Here is a 15,449-nt window from a genome sequence, read left to right as displayed (position 1 = left end):
TTGCGGCGCCATTCGGGGCCGTCCACCTCTCCATTTTGGAGTGTCTTAGGCCTGGGGGTTTAAGTTTCAAGAGGTGCCGTTAAGCCGGTCGTCGAAAGATGCCGTCCAATTCTGCTCCTCTTCTGGTGGGCGGTGGAATCCCACACGACAATCACTAGAGACCCCCAATAAGCCAATAAACAGGAAATCGACTAGCGTGCACGACTCATTCACCACGATCTATCGTTCCATATGGACTAGGGGGAGCGACTGCTAGTCGGAGTTGCCAATTGAGTCGCACAGCAAAAGCAGGCGCTGCCGTCCCCACAGGCGCATCCGTTTACGTTCAGTTAGTAAACGGGGTTGGAGGTTGGTCGGTCGGTGGGAGACAACCCGCTCAGCCCGAATTCCAAACCCCGAAGCGCGCCATTCGGTAGGTCGTGACAGATAGGCGAGGAACGCGGAATGCCACACGACGCTCGGCCTTCAATAGTCGCGATTCGCATAAATGTCAATTGCTATTTTTCATCTATCATAATTGGACCGTTATGCTGCGTGGGTTTCCTACTTCTATCGTTCCCCATATGCTGTGAAACACGGCCCGGGTAGCAATAACTTGGTCGCCGCAAAACTCAACAGTCGTCAACACGGAGTGCTTACCCTAAAAGCATCTCATCGAGGGCTGTGTCATCAATATACATCCCCTTATATGGGTGTAGCTGAGACTGTTGCTTGCGAAACTGGGCTCGGATATCAACGCAGCCCGCATGGTTTACCAGAGAAATACGCGTGAAAAGACATGAGGGCGACTGACTGGGCGCGGTTTGCAGCATGCACAGCTATTCAAGATGGCATGCATGAACTCGGATGGGCTGCCTACATGTTGGTAGCCTAAAGAAGCCATCTACCGGCGTTCCTGATGCCCAAAGTCGATCACATCATCTCGGCGTAGCGACCGTCTCCAGAACTCGAGCTTCTACTCTCTCGTAGACGGCTCCTTTTAGTTATGAATATGCGGTTCTACCCATTGCGACTGATGCACACATCCCGTTACCCAGTTGCGGAGCATTAGGACTGGTAGGACTGGGTAGGCTGACGCTCAGCTCTCGGGACAGCTATCGAAACCTTGATGCTGCCGCTCTTGTACTCAGATCCATCAAGAGCGTTAACCGCGGCCTGCGCCTGCTCAGCGGTGGAGAAATCCACGAAGCAGAAGTTGCGTCGCTCATCAGTACCCGGTGCGGATGGCGTCTTGGGGCTGATCCTCTTGCTGACCAGATCACTAAAACACACCGCGTTAGGACACGACCATGATGGCACCATAACGCGCCACATGCCTAAGGGCGAGGGGGTTGCAACATAGGGAGTCAAAACTTACACTGAGAAGCCGGTGAAAAGATCCCGCATCTCGGCCTCGTTCTCAGACTGGTCGGGCATACGCTCCAGTCCGCCAATGTACACCTGACGGCCCTCCTCCTGCGCCTTGGATCGCTCGTGGTAGCTCTTGGATGCGAACGAGGAGCGACCGCCCTCACCACCCAAGTTGCCCCAGCGGCCACCGGCACCACCCTCTCTGGGGCGGTCATTCCTCCGCTCATAGCGGTCGCCGTCCGCAGCAGGCGAGTTGCCGTCGCTGTCGGTGCGACGCGGCGCGCCCTTGGGCAAGCACGGGCGGCACTTGACGGGGCGGTCGAACAGGGGCATGCCCTCGAGCCCGGTCATGGCGGCATCAGCTGCCTCTTTGGTGGCGAACTCGACAAAGCAGTAGCCGGGGTTGCGGCCGCTGAAGGGGTCAACGGAGATGTGGGTGTTCTTGTAGTCCGGGCCCTTGCAGCCGTGCTCCTCCAGGAGGCCCTCGACGTCCTCGGGCTTGGCCGAGTAGACCAGGTTGCCCAAGTAGATGCGACGACCCTCGGCGATGGCCTGGGTCGTGGCCGAGTCATCCTGCTGGCGAGCCGGGCGGTCGCCGCGGGCGTTGTTGTTGCGCGCACCGCCTTGGGAATTAACGGGGTTGCGGTCACGCTGACGCCATGTGGACGAAGGTGGGTTGCCGCCGGCCGTCGGGGACCGCCAGCTGGAGGCGTCCCTCCAATTTCCCGCGGGGTCAGACATATTTTTAGGGGACTTGGGCTGGGGTTGGCAAGGCTACTTGAGGGAGGATGCGAGGGATAGAAATTTTCCCTCAACGGCTCGATTTCCAAAGAGTGAAAAAAAAGTGCCCAATGGATTGTTTTTGGCCATTCATATGCATGGGCCCTGGGCGGTGGGAGGCGGTCTGTGCTTTTGCGCTGCAGTGGACGAGTGGCAGGTCGCAGGTGCGCAGGTGCGCAGGCAGAACGCAGGTGCAGGTGCAGGTGCAGGGCAGATAAGCCAGATTGCCAGAACGTGCCAGAGCAGAACTCTGTGCGGGGGATGGAGAGAGCAAGAATGGAGAGGGCAATAGCAATAGCGGTCTAGGCCACGCCGGGACTGGGGCGGGTTAGCGCTGAACGGCTTACCTTTTGCCTGCTCAGCTGGGCGCTTGTCTACTACTAGATCTACGACAAGACACCAGTCCTTGGTCTGTCGATCGTGTATTCACTGCAAATGCCCTTCTTCATTGTCGCGCGGCCTCTCGTCTCTTCTCCTCTCACCGACGCCAGCCCCCAACCTTTCGGCGGAATTTCAAGTTCGGGATCAGCGTGGATGGCCACTGTAGTCTATGGCACTAGCAGCAGCACGTTACGTGTCAAAGGGGGCCCATGAATTCTCGTCCACTTTACACACATGTTCGGAGCAAAACTGGTCGTCCTCGCACCATCGCACCATGGCGGTGATAATATGGGGTGTCTAGTGGTCGGCATGAACGGATTGCACCTTGCGCCATCCAGCGCCATTGGAGAACATGGGCATGCATTCTGCGCTTCCACTAGCTTTGACATGCCCTCTAATCCTGGCGTCCGAGTCTGAAAAGAGGGCTATTTACAGCGGTGCAGACTACGAAATGTTCTGCGCGAGGGGGCTATCGAGGACTGAAAATGCCATAATAAGATTATGAGGGTACATCTTTTAACACCAAGCTGAGCATGATGCCAGGGTTTTCGACTAGAACAGACACATCTCAAGGGGCATGTAATAGGGGGTTTGTTCTTGGCATAAGTACGATCCAACCTGTGATAGTGCTCACCCAACCCGTAAAATAGCAGTTGCCGCTTGTGATCGGTCCCCGAAGACGCCAGAAGTCACACTTTAAGGATATAATCCAAAATTTATAGAAAGTGGGACGCTGACAAATTACTTATACTGGTAGATGTGTGGTCGTGGGGGTATGGATATATTACATGTGTCTATTAAGGATCAATAGGAGCACATCACCTATGATATCGCTGGTACTCATTTACGCTGCGACAAAGGGGAAAGCTGCCCCGTCTCTGAATATTATCATGGCGTGTGCTAGTAGTATAGGTGCCTTGCTGTCGTCAAGTATGGCTTGCAAATCACCTATACCGTAACTAGCAACAACGGCCGGTAATACTCAGGGGGAAGGGTATCGAACTGCGGCACATACACATCGATTGTATGTATATTTTAGCAAGGACCATTCTTTCTAGATTCTAGGTAGTGGGGAATACGGTTCACAGCCTAGGAGCATGGATACCCTTCGCAAGTAAGTCATTTTATAAGATGCGACTATAATCCTTCAATAATTTTGATCTTTGGGGGAGTCTTCCTTTACTTCGCTATATTGCCATGTCTTGACGAATTTCTAATTGCAGATATGTCGAACGCAGAATCGAAACTTAGCAACACAGGGAAGTGTGGCCGTCCGTTCAACTCGGCATACAAAGCGCTCAGGAAGGAAAATGAGGACTGGACGTAGCTGGAAGATGCCGCGGAGAGGAGGAAGATACAGAACCATCTTGCACAAAGAGCTTATCCTATGTGACACCGTTAGCTTTCACTGCCCATCTCTCCTAAGACTAACTCTGGCGGAAAACGAAAGGACGTAAACTACAAAAACGAAACATGAGGCTTCAGGAAGCTGGCATGCAAGTTACAAACGATGTTGACATCAATAGCACAAGAACAAGCATCGAAATGCAACCCAGCGCCAGTGAAAAAGCCAACAGTGACGGCAGTTCCAACGCGAGCTTTCCCAGGCCTGGAAGCACGCAGAACAGGTCCCAGTCAATATTTTCCTCTGATACAACACTGTCCAACGGGTGGGTAGCCAGCAGCCACGAGGATATTGATAGATCTCTGTCTCCTCTGGAGCGATGTAGTAGATGCGGTAGCATCAACCCCCAGTTCTTCGACAGGTATCCCACTCTGGACTCGGATCATTCGCCGTCGTTTATTTCTGGATCGCCCCCCGGCGGCCACCCCGGCATGCCACCCCTATTGATCTTAGCCGTTCAGGTTCCCTGGGTTCTGTAGTAAAACTCCCGGTGCCAATGGACCCCCTCCCTTTTCGATCCCTGAGCAATGCTCAAGGTCGTAGAATGGGGTCTTTTGCCCTATGGTCAATGGTAGAGCCAGTAGAAAGAATCGCCCTCTCGGTCAGTTGTTCACATATACAGTCTCTTCCGATACATTTGGCGACCCCTCGTTGGGATAGGAAATCTGTCCTTTGTTCTCCTATTAGGTAAACTGGACAAAACCCCACCACGCTCGTCGAAAACAGGCACCAATAGGCGATATCTGACCGCTAGACGTTATTCATGGTCTAGATGGTCTCGGTGGGGTTATTTGCATGTCCCCCGGGCTTTTCATCGCTTACTATACCCATGGCAATAAACCCATAGCGACTGGAACAGCACGAGGCAAATAGAGGTATTGATTATTCTTTCCATTTTAGAATATCAGATATAGAAGAGAGCAAGACGGCAGTAAGCTTAATTGAATACGGATTACACACACGGTTAATATGAATTTGTTATGCTATCAAATGTAAGGTGTATCATCTTGTTGCTGCCTCCCCAGGACGATGTGATGGCTTCAAAAGAGCGAACGTAGTTGAAAGAGCCAGCATCCTACACGACTGAGCGTCATAAATGTGTATGGCGGTAGCCTACCCTTCCATGAGCCTAGCCTATTGGTATGAGTTCGCTGTGGTAATTGTTGTCTAGGTGATTGAGGGGTGAGCGTGGCGTGTTGCGAGGGAAGGAGAATGACCAGCAACCAGCCACCCTACTGAGCTGCCTCCTAGCCACCTGAGATACCTGATCATTTACAGGTACCTACCTAACTTACCCTTACAAATTCTAATTACAGCATGTTCTTCTGCAGTACAGCTCGCACCCATATGTAAACACCAGCCCCGTTACATGATGGCCGAGCGGTAACTGCTCGGAGTAAAACACCTCGTTCCAGGGACGCCTGGCATGGGGAGGTTTTCGTAAGCTGCAACCCCGGGTTCGATCCTCACATTGGGCAATGTGTAGGACACCGAGCTGACAGGGTTTCGCGGCCGATCTTTTGGCATTTCGTTCATCTTTCCACTACTGCTTTTCATCACGGGTTCAAATTCTCTTAACTCTTTTCAACCAATACTTCTCATGTGCAATCGCGAGCTCACCGTGGATTCTCCAGGGTGTAGCTTTATCCCTTATTATAACCTCCCCTTAATGCTTCTTATACATTCTTACTTCTCTAACCTCAAACCTTTTCCTATCACCTTCACCTTACCTACCTCCGTTGCTCGTTTGTTGAAAGAATACTCAACTCATCATCAGTTACGTTCTCACCACCTGGAAGTGTGAGTTACGGAGAACTACATGCTATACGGTCATCTGTTTCTTACCGGTATACTATCACCGTCGCCGCCCTCCCTTAGGGTTCCTGAAGCATCTGGGTAGCCATATGCCGTCTCGAAGAAAATCTCGGTTGCAATGCCATATGTGGTTATGGGCTAGCGACAGTTTGATAGTTATTCCTTTCACTCAGGGGGTGCAGTACTATTACTATTCTTAGCCGTATATTCAGGGAAATTCGTTGAAAGTCCCTCCTGATGCCGTAAGCTAGATTGCCAGTTAGACTCTCTAAGTCTTGCTGGAGATCTCTCACGGCCAATAAATACTTTAGTTAATCAGTACAGCGGTGTCATCTTTTGCAAGACTAGATGTCCTATTGGTTACGTTCTTAAGTTGCATCTTTCAATTGCAGGAAGGCGTGTCAGGTGTCAGTTGATGGACCAGAGCTGCTGCTTTTCTCATAATTTGGTCTAGATCTTTTTCAACTCTAGCATAATATCAAGGGCCTGTGCTATGCAGATTCAGAACGTTGGTATAAACAGCCAAGAGGAGAGGCCTTGTCAGCAATATTCAAAACAGTGACAGTCGAACTCTCGTTCTGAATCGACGTGTACTCGTCAAATTGCTTGGCAATGTCCTCACCCTTAAAATCGATTCTCCAAAACACCAGCCTTATAGATACAGGTGTAAGGAAATTCGACGAACCTATATGGGTGGTTGAATATCAGTTATGCCGGCAGGGTCCCCAGCCCCAATGCATCCTTGGACTCGCCGTTGAGTAATTAGTCTTTATATTGGAGACCACAACTGCTAAGTATATTAACTAGGGCGAACATGCTATGTCTTTCCTATCGTCTCGGACCAAACGCAGGAGCCACTGTGCGAACATAGATCCAGTGAACGGGTGGCTCAAGCTTGCGTGTATCAAGGGCAGCGCTCGACCTTGTCGACAGTCTCATCACAGCTATTCCTATACAACGTAAATGGGACATATCTAATACTACAACTAAACCTAAACGCAGGAACTACACGCCAGACCAGAACACTTGTTTATGTGGCCTCGTGGTCGCGGGGGGCGATGTGGAGCGAAAAGAAAGCCGCGGCTCAAGCAAGCAGCCAAGAAAACGGAACAACATGGATTGGATCAGATGGTTTCAAATTGTCCCTAGGGTGGTGAGTTGCCGCCGGGACATGTCAGCTATGGCTCCCGCGCGAAGCGGAAGCAACAGTTGCTTGGTAATTCACGGCCTCGTCACTTCCAATTTTAGTTGTAAGGAAGGAAAGGAAGAATCGGTCAAGTGTTGGGCGTGCCAGGCGCAAATTTGAAGTGCGGGTGTGAGCTTCTATCTAATCGACACGTGACCGTGACTTTGAATGGGCCGGCTTTAGTCAGCGAGTTCCGAGCGAGCTCCCCTCCCCTCCTCCCTCCTCCCCTCATTGCCGGCAAGGCGACCAGGCGATAGGCGACCAATGCTGGCAGCTGGAGCTCCTCCACCAAAACGCTAAGCACCCTCGCCCGCCCGCGCAAGCGTAATCGGTGACTCCATTAATAGCTCGTTCGTGAGCTTCTCATATGTCCGACGTCGCTGCCACCACTCGATTAGCCCGTGGATCTACTTTTGTGCGAAGCGCCTGATACGCCGCAGTATGGCATTGTGATTGATTCATGACCCTGGTAAGAGAAATCCCCAGCCCCATTGCATCCTCCTCCCGTCCCTTGTCATGCCATCTTGGTCTCGGTCGAACGACGAACTGTAGCTGACTCCAGAGCCCCTCGTTGGTTTGTTGATTTGCAGGTAGCAATGTCTCTTCCGTCATTCCGAGGCACTCGATGTGCCCTCCGCACACTGCCCAGATGGACAGCGGCGACCAGGACTGCAGCAGTCCGCAACCCGAGCGGTGCGCGCCGGGCGCAGTCTTCGGTCTCGCTGGACGGGCAGCAAAGTGTACGACACATTTCCGCTACTACTACCAATGCGTCTAACGATAACTCTGGGGATCATGCTATGGTTGGAAGACAAGATACTGACGCTGCTATCAAGTTACTCGCGGCCCACCTGCAGAAAGCCGACCCCGCGGTCTACGACATTATCGAGAAGGAGAAGAAGCGCCAGAAGCACTTCGTCAACCTAATTCCCTCCGAGAACTTTACATCCCAAGCCGTCCTCGATGCCCTCGGCAGTCCCATGCAAAGTAAGACACACCAGCCAAGAAGCTTGCTCGGTTGAATGGTTTGGCTGATGCCACAGGCAGATAAATATTCCGAGGGATACCCTGGCGCAAGATATTATGGCGGCAATGAGTTTATCGACCAAGCAGAGAGGCTATGCCAACAACGTGCGCTCGAAGCGTTCGGTTTGGACGAGAAGGAATGGGGAGTCAATGTGCAATGTAGGTTTGCTCGACAAGATGATTGATTCACGTCTAGCCTCCAGCAGTAGACTGACACGTCTAATAGCCCTGTCCGGAGCGCCGGCCAACTTATACGTCTACTCCGCCCTCATGAACACCCATGACCGATTGATGGGCTTGGATCTACCCCACGGCGGTCATCTTTCTCACGGCTACCAAACACCTACTAAGAAAATCTCCGCCATCTCCAAGTATTTCGAAACACTGCCCTACAGGCTGGACGAGGAGACCGGCCTCATAGATTACGTAAAGCTGGACGAAATGGCTCAACTCTACCGCCCCAAGATCATTGTTGCCGGCGCCAGCGCTTATAGCAGATTCATTGACTATAAGAAGATGAAGGACACATGCGAGAAGGTCGACGCCTATCTCCTTGCCGACATGGCTCACATCTCGGGAATGGTGGCCGCCAAGGTCGTGCCGAGCCCATTCACCTTCGCGGATATTGTCACAACTACTAGCCATAAGAGCTTGCGCGGACCTCGTGGCGCTATGATCTTCTACCGTAAAGGTGTGCGCAAGGTCAACAAGAAGAAGCAGGAGGTTATGTACGATCTGGAGGGTCCCATCAACTCGTCTGTCTTTCCTGGCCACCAGGGAGGGCCTCACAACCACACCATCACAGCCTTGGCAGTCGCACTTAAGCAAGCAACAACTCCGGAGTTCCGAGCTTACCAAGAGCAAGTCATGGTAAACGCACAGGCTCTTGCGAACCGCCTGGGAGAGTCCAAGAGTAACGGAGGCCTTGGCTACAAGATTGTCAGCGGTGGCACTGATAACCATCTGGTTCTGGTCGACCTCAAGCCCCAGCAAATCGACGGCGCACGAGTAGAGCGTGTCCTGGAGCTTGTCGGTGTAGCTAGCAACAAGAACACGGTACCAGGGGACAAGTCTGCCTTGATGCCCGGTGGACTTCGCATGGGTACACCCGCCATGACGACTCGTGGTTTCAACGGGGATGATTTTGTGCGAGTTGCCGACATTGTGGACCGGGCAGTCACCATCGCCTCGAGGGTGGACAAGGCGGCACGAAAGGTTGCAGAAGAGAAGGGCGAGAAGTACAAGCTGAAGTTCTTCTTCGAGCACCTCGGAACAGGCGAGGATGATTCGGAAATCGTCCAACTGCGGTCAGAGGTCGCAGACTGGGTTGGTACCTATGCCTTGCCATGGGATGAGCAATCATAAGAACCAACCTTTTCTGCATTAGTAAGATTGGACGTACTGGTTTTGGATTTGTATAGGGGCTCGTCGTTACCGACACAGGGAGGTTGATTCGCCTACTATGGGCTACGAAGGGTTCAACACCGCCATTGAGGCCTCGAATGTGAGCTCAGTTTTTCGCCTGTGTCGCAATTCCAGTTGCAACGGCAAATTTGTAGGAACGGCCTATCGAAGACTTGTATCGTACATAGTTGATACCGGAGTTTGGCTTTGAGCGTTACTCCTCTCCTCACGCATGTGCTATATTCCTGTATAAGCCGCCGTCGTAGTAATTGCGTCGCCGTCATCCTGCGCATCGGTAACAACAATGCCATCTCACAGTTGCTGCTGTTATAATCAAACGATGTCACCATGCCTTTTATCCTACCCGGTACCGCTTAACCGCTGGGACGGCCGGGGGGATAAGAAGCATTTATTTTCGCTTTCAGCGGGAGGCGGAGAAACATCATATCATCAACATGCGAATTAAGAAGCATGCCGTACACAGGTTGAGGTTGGTTAGCCTCAATACAAGTTCAATCAGTTCATGGGTGACACAGCAGCACCGGCAAAGCAGCCAAGAGGTCGGGCGGCTCTGTCTAGATGTAAGGTGACGCACAGATGGCACGATGTTCCACGACAGTCACAAACCCTTCTGCTGTACTCCGTACGGTCGGGAGTTACGTACCAGCCGTATTTTACGGGACCCATGCCTCCCAACGCCCGACAGCCTGGAACCTAATCGAATTTGGGGCACGCCGTGAGCCAAGTTTTGCTCTTACAAGAAGATGCCCCTGCGGTTTAGAATCATAGTCAAGTATAGTAGGTGTCCGCAGAATAATCCATGGCACTCAGTCTCGGGAAACGCTGTTCAGAGTCGCGGCCGTTTTGAGGCATTTCATACGAAGACTTGGTTGGTCCTTGTCGGTCGGACCGGCGAACATAGTGGCATCTATGTAAGTCAGCCTGTGAATAGATTTCAAATCCCAATTCGGACGTAATCCGCGAGATCAGGAACAAGGGGACTCTGGCCCCGGGCACGAGGGGTTGTATAGCATAGACTGATTTTACCTTCCCATGCCGCAGCCAGTTTGCATCCTATGATAGCAATACGCTGCAGATGAACTTTTATTGCCGCGCTGCAACACTTGCGACATGGCAAGTGGAATGGGCAATCCTTGCAGGTTTTCGCCCAGACAACCAGGAACATGCCCGTCATGCATGGCCGGAACTGAACCACCACTCCCTTTGGGCTGCGTGCGTGGCTGCAGCATATATGCGATGCAGCAACCTACTATACACCAGCCACCAACAGCCATAGATGCATAGCATGTCACTCACGGAGAGAGCAACGGATGCCGGATGAGGTCAGAACGTGGTAGCATCGGGGGCAACGGTGCGGCCTGTTATCGAACCAATTACACGCCCCTTTTTGCCAGGCCCTCAATCAAAGCTGTGGCTCGAGTGGTGTTTGCGATAAGAAGAACGAAAAAGGTGGTGGACAGAAGGTCCGAATCCTACGAGCCTCATGTAATATATCTGACTTGTCATGCCATGTCAGCATGCAATCCAAGCCACGAACAGTCTAGTTGAGCACTTTCTTCCCACACCTTGCCCTGCCAGACTCTGGTACTCGACCAGTGCTCGACGTCGGCATGAGTTTGGATACTGATCTCTGACAGGCTGCACGGCTGCCCACCCGACGACACTTTCTTTTTCACTTTCTGCGTCCCTTTCTTTTCGGCTTGTGAAAACGCGATCATTGCCTTTTTTGGGCTTTGCTGCTGATAGCCTCGCATTACCTCTTTCAGCCAGCCAACCAACAGCTGCTTGGCATGTCTTACCTCCCGACTTTGTAAACGGTTGCATGGCGTGCTTGCTGCCCATCCGTTCGCTCCCTTCTCGAAGGAAACTGGGGACGGAGCCGAGCGGGCTGCCGCTGGCGACAGCAATGGGCGCCCCCTACTCGGTGGCCAAGTGGCTGGAAACCCGTTTCCTAGTTTTCCAGGTGTAACGCTGGTCTGATTGCACTCAGGTCGAGGCAAATGGGAAAAAAAAGAACCCCCCTCCCTCTTACTCCTAACTTTGACTTCCCTACTTCGCAGGATGACCGATTTACTGAGAAAAAGCGGCGATTGCTTGCTTGCGCGTGCACAAAGGTCCGGAAACCCTCGTCAGCTACGTCACCGCTCTCCGTCTCGTCTAGAGCTGGTTGCTGGGCCTGGCAGCCCACATGGGAAAGTGACACCCGGAACAAAGATAGCGGTACCGCTTCTGGATCGTGATAGCAATCCCTTTTTACAAACGGATGTTCGTTCGGGAACCTGTCGAAAACATGTATACGTAGATCACCTACGGTGGGAGAAGGGCCGATACGGTCATAGTTCCATCCACTCACTGATGCCACTGCGGTCCTGCGTGCGTGGTGCAGAACGTGGTGACTCTCTCTCTGGCGGAGTGGACCTGGGGACAAGCGCGCATCGAGATGGATGTGTGAGATCGAAGGTATGTACAGAATCGAATCCCTTCACCAACCCCATACTCGTGTGGTCTGGACAGTACAACTTGCACTTGTACCCACATCGTTCGCATTCTTTCTCCCGTCTCCAGTCTCCAGCGAGACTCCGCCGTGCCAGTTCTGGTCCCAGCCCGCCTTCTGCCCGTTTTCTCTTTTGTGGAGATAGGGAATCAAAGGTCCGTCCTGGCTACTGGCATGGCTGCTGGCCGCTGTTTCGTGCTTGTGCGTAATATCAAAACGTCGACAGCGGCACGTCTCCGTCCATGTCGATCGCCATCGTCTACCCGACGTGCCGTGTGGGCGGCTCTGCGGGCAGCGGGCTGCGGGCATTTTGAGATTGGCCCGACGAACAACGACGATCCATGGCATGCGGCGTTCTAGCGCGGCTGAGACAGACAAAGCAGCAGCGTCCGTAGCAAATGTGCCGGGATTTACGGTTAAGTACGCCCGGATTTCCCAGACACGGGAGCCGTATGAAGCCGCCCGCGCCGTCAGGGTATGCCTTCTGGCTGTTGGGTATGTGACGGATCACTCATCACTCTTTCCTTCCCTGATGGTGCTTGGCTCAATATTACTTGCAGCCAGTCCCCCCCCACTTATAGTCGCCTAACCCATTGGGCTCCGAAACGCTGTTTCGCTGCCACCCTGGCACGTTGGCTGTGATAAGATCGTCACCAGGCAGCCTGAGGACCCTTATCACATGCAACCTCATGCCGATACCCTCCATTGACATCGAGACAACAGGGAACCACACTCGCATTTGTTTACATTTTCGGACTCCTTCACTTTTCGCTTCAGCATTGTATTTTGGATTGTATTGATCTGTTTGTGTACATTCAAGCCTGGGTAGAGCGCATGTACAAGCGGTTGTTGGCAATCACATCATCGCCTGTGTCGAATACCGCCCATCGGATGGTTAGGATAACTGGAACTGTTTCGTGAATACGTGTAATTACAGATCAATTAAAGGATTGGCTATAACAGATGGGTAATGGGGTACTGCCACTGCACAGGGTCCCTGTAACCGTTGGAGAACCTAATGCTGGAAATAGTTGACAAGGCCCTGCTAATTGTCGATGCGGGGAGGAAGCCAGGCAGCCAGGCACTGCTCGCTGAGCTGAGGCGCATTCAACTTAGAAGCACATTGCCACAGTGTCGTGAGACTCGACCTTTACCAGGGCCCCAAGGCACAAACCAAGGGGTATCTTATCAAGGGTGTGCCCCGTTTAGTTTATTCGGACGACAAGCTTGAGAGCAGCCGCACACCCTCTTTAGCAAGTCCACGGTATCACAGACAAGTTATGTTCGCATCAGTGGTTTGTCATAGTCGTTTTGTGTACGACAGCGGGATGTGCGACTGGGCAAATCGCCTTTGGTACGACAAGCGATAGGTGGTGGTTGCGGTCGAGCGACGGCGGGATCTTTGCAACGCAACATCTTCCTCGTCCTACTGTGCGCTGGTAACTTCCTTCCTGGCGATTCAATATTGTTCACTGGTCCCCCCATCCTCCAACTACCCAATGGGGAGCAAGCCTAAGCAACAGCCATGCAGCGACGGATGTTCTGCCCGCGCCGCATTGATAAGGTGTTCAATGACTTGGAAAGGTTTCTTGCTCATCATGGATTTGCCAACGATCTGCAACGGTGGCAGTCTTGCGGTGAGACGGAGCGGATAGTACCAACCTGTTTACTGTCAGCTCTGCTTAGACCGACAGCTGCTGCTGCTGCAACGGGCAGTTCGCATCAGATTCTCGATAACATGACAAGAATCTCGAGTCAGAATCATGACAGGTAATAACGACAGACAGACACAGACGGCGACCCCCCGTTATTGGACACCACTTGAGGCCTCCTCCAGTCCTTGCAGCACGTGCTGGGATTATTCTACAATTTGGCAATATCTCTGTGTGGAGGATGGCGCTCATCCCGACTTTGATTTGCCGTCCCAGCCGCGGATGAAGGGTAAGTAAGGGACAGGGACCAACCGACCGACTGGCCGATATCCTCCCCCAAACCCGTTACCCGTCGGCGGCACAAATGATACAGGAATAGCAGTTGCCGGTTGTGCATTTCTCTCGGTTGCGTGCCAAATGGCTAATGGTAGGTGTTGGATGTAACGGCCGCGCCCTGTGACGATACGCTGCTGCAGGGGGTGTTCAATCAGGAGGGGCAGTTTCGCAGAAACCAGTGACAAGTGAGGGGTTATTCTGGGTAACCCCTCGCTCAGCACTTGCTTGCCTAGCTTGCTCCAGAGTCCAGGCTGCCAACTGCGTGCTTCTCCGGGCCTCTCCAGCATGCAGAGCCAGCTAGCCAGCTAGCCAGCCACCCCAGACGCCTGCGCCCGCACCCCGTAATGCATTCGGCTTTGCGGAGTGCGTTTTAGTGGTTACAAAGGACATCTAGTGAGATGCAACAGCAAGGGTACGTTGCCTTTGGGAGGGATTTTACGGAGCACTCGACTTGGCTATTGCGAGGTGCTGTCGGTCAGCGGTATGTAATTCGGGGTGTTGCCTGCCGTCACGAAAAACCCACCCTCCTTGTCCTCCAATGCCTCCAGAAAGCACGCCCCGATCTCTCCCCAGCCCCACCAGGCTGCTCTTGCTAGGGAACGCTTGACGTCATTCCTCATGCAACGGCCCATTGTTTTCTCCGACCAGGCATGCATCTCTTCCATGGCTCTGCCGCCGGTTTCGACAACAGACAGGATTCAATACTTTCCGAGCTCGAGTATCGACATGTACTTTGCCCTTGGCAAAAGGCAAGTCGAATGCATTGGCAGGTGAATATCATTGGTTTGGCCAAACACGCCAAATGCCAGATATGGTTTGGTACAGCCTCGAGGCTGGCTCCTTAGCGCCGCCAGGGACTGAAATTTTTCCTTGGCTGCCGCTTTCCTCTCGAGCTGTCCCTTATCTTGCCTTGATGGCGAATGCTCTACGGCCCAACTTTCAGAAGCCCATATCATCATCGATCCAGCTGCAACGGCGTCATAGGAGGGGCTTCGATTTGCAAGCTGTTACGAATGCATTTTGCTCTCCATGGAATCGCTCTAACGTCCAACGTCCACTTTGATGTTATGTATGCTCGAGAGAACCACATCTATCTGGAATCCGAAAAGAAAAGGCCCAATATGACATGACCGGCTGCAGGGCCCAGGGGTTCATGGAAAACCGCCGCCAAGTCTGCAGGCTGGACCACTCACACTTCAGGTCTCCTGCCCAGTCGGGCTATGGTGTCATCTTACATGTGGCCGAGTCATTCTCTAGCAAGACACCTAAGCCGTACCCGACGAATACCTCTCGGAACTAGTACTGATTGACCTTTAGATTAGCGACAGGCTAAGGGAGCCTTGCATACCGCACAAGCACAACCACTGACTTATCAACGGCAATTTGATAATCTCAGATACCTTGGTGGAACAGCCGTTGACCTGCCTGTCACTCACTTCTTGCCCGAACGGATGCTGCTGTATGCTGCGAGGTTGGCCCAGGAGACCCCGAACATACCGTACGGCCAAAGTATATCCCACGTTCCCTTGTCGAATCCGGCCTTCTGGCTATGAAGTCTAACAGGAGACAGGCTTGATATTGGATGATTCATGCCAGGGT

General features: G+C 52.7%; 2 protein-coding genes across 2 annotated transcripts; one reads left to right on the top strand and one right to left on the bottom strand.

Annotated features, from left to right (window-relative positions):
• Nucleotides 1-1,047: 1,047 nt before the first annotated feature.
• On the bottom strand, nucleotides 1,048-2,091 carry PG998_005880 (RNA recognition domain-containing protein; the record flags this gene model as incomplete). The annotated part of the gene is made up of 2 exons (XM_066872698.1): nucleotides 1,048-1,261; nucleotides 1,358-2,091. The coding sequence occupies 2 exons, from the start codon at nucleotides 2,089-2,091 to the stop codon at nucleotides 1,048-1,050; spliced, it is 948 nt and encodes a 315-aa protein (XP_066732795.1).
• Nucleotides 2,092-7,513: 5,422 nt separating this feature from the next.
• PG998_005879 (serine hydroxymethyltransferase mitochondrial) lies at nucleotides 7,514-9,308 on the top strand (the record flags this gene model as incomplete). The annotated part of the gene is made up of 3 exons (XM_066872697.1): nucleotides 7,514-7,904; nucleotides 7,965-8,102; nucleotides 8,170-9,308. 3 exons carry the CDS (start codon nucleotides 7,514-7,516, stop codon nucleotides 9,306-9,308), a joined length of 1,668 nt encoding a protein of 555 aa, XP_066732794.1.
• Between the last annotated feature and the right edge of the window lie 6,141 nt (nucleotides 9,309-15,449).

The sequence above is a fragment of the Apiospora kogelbergensis genome, assembly GCF_038363985.1.
Source record: "Apiospora kogelbergensis strain CBS 113332 chromosome Unknown utg000003l_segment0_segment0, whole genome shotgun sequence".
NCBI classification, from domain to species: Eukaryota; Fungi; Ascomycota; class Sordariomycetes; order Amphisphaeriales; family Apiosporaceae; genus Apiospora; species Apiospora kogelbergensis.
Note: the sequence above shows the minus strand (reverse complement) of the source record. Positions and strands in the feature narration are given on the sequence as shown.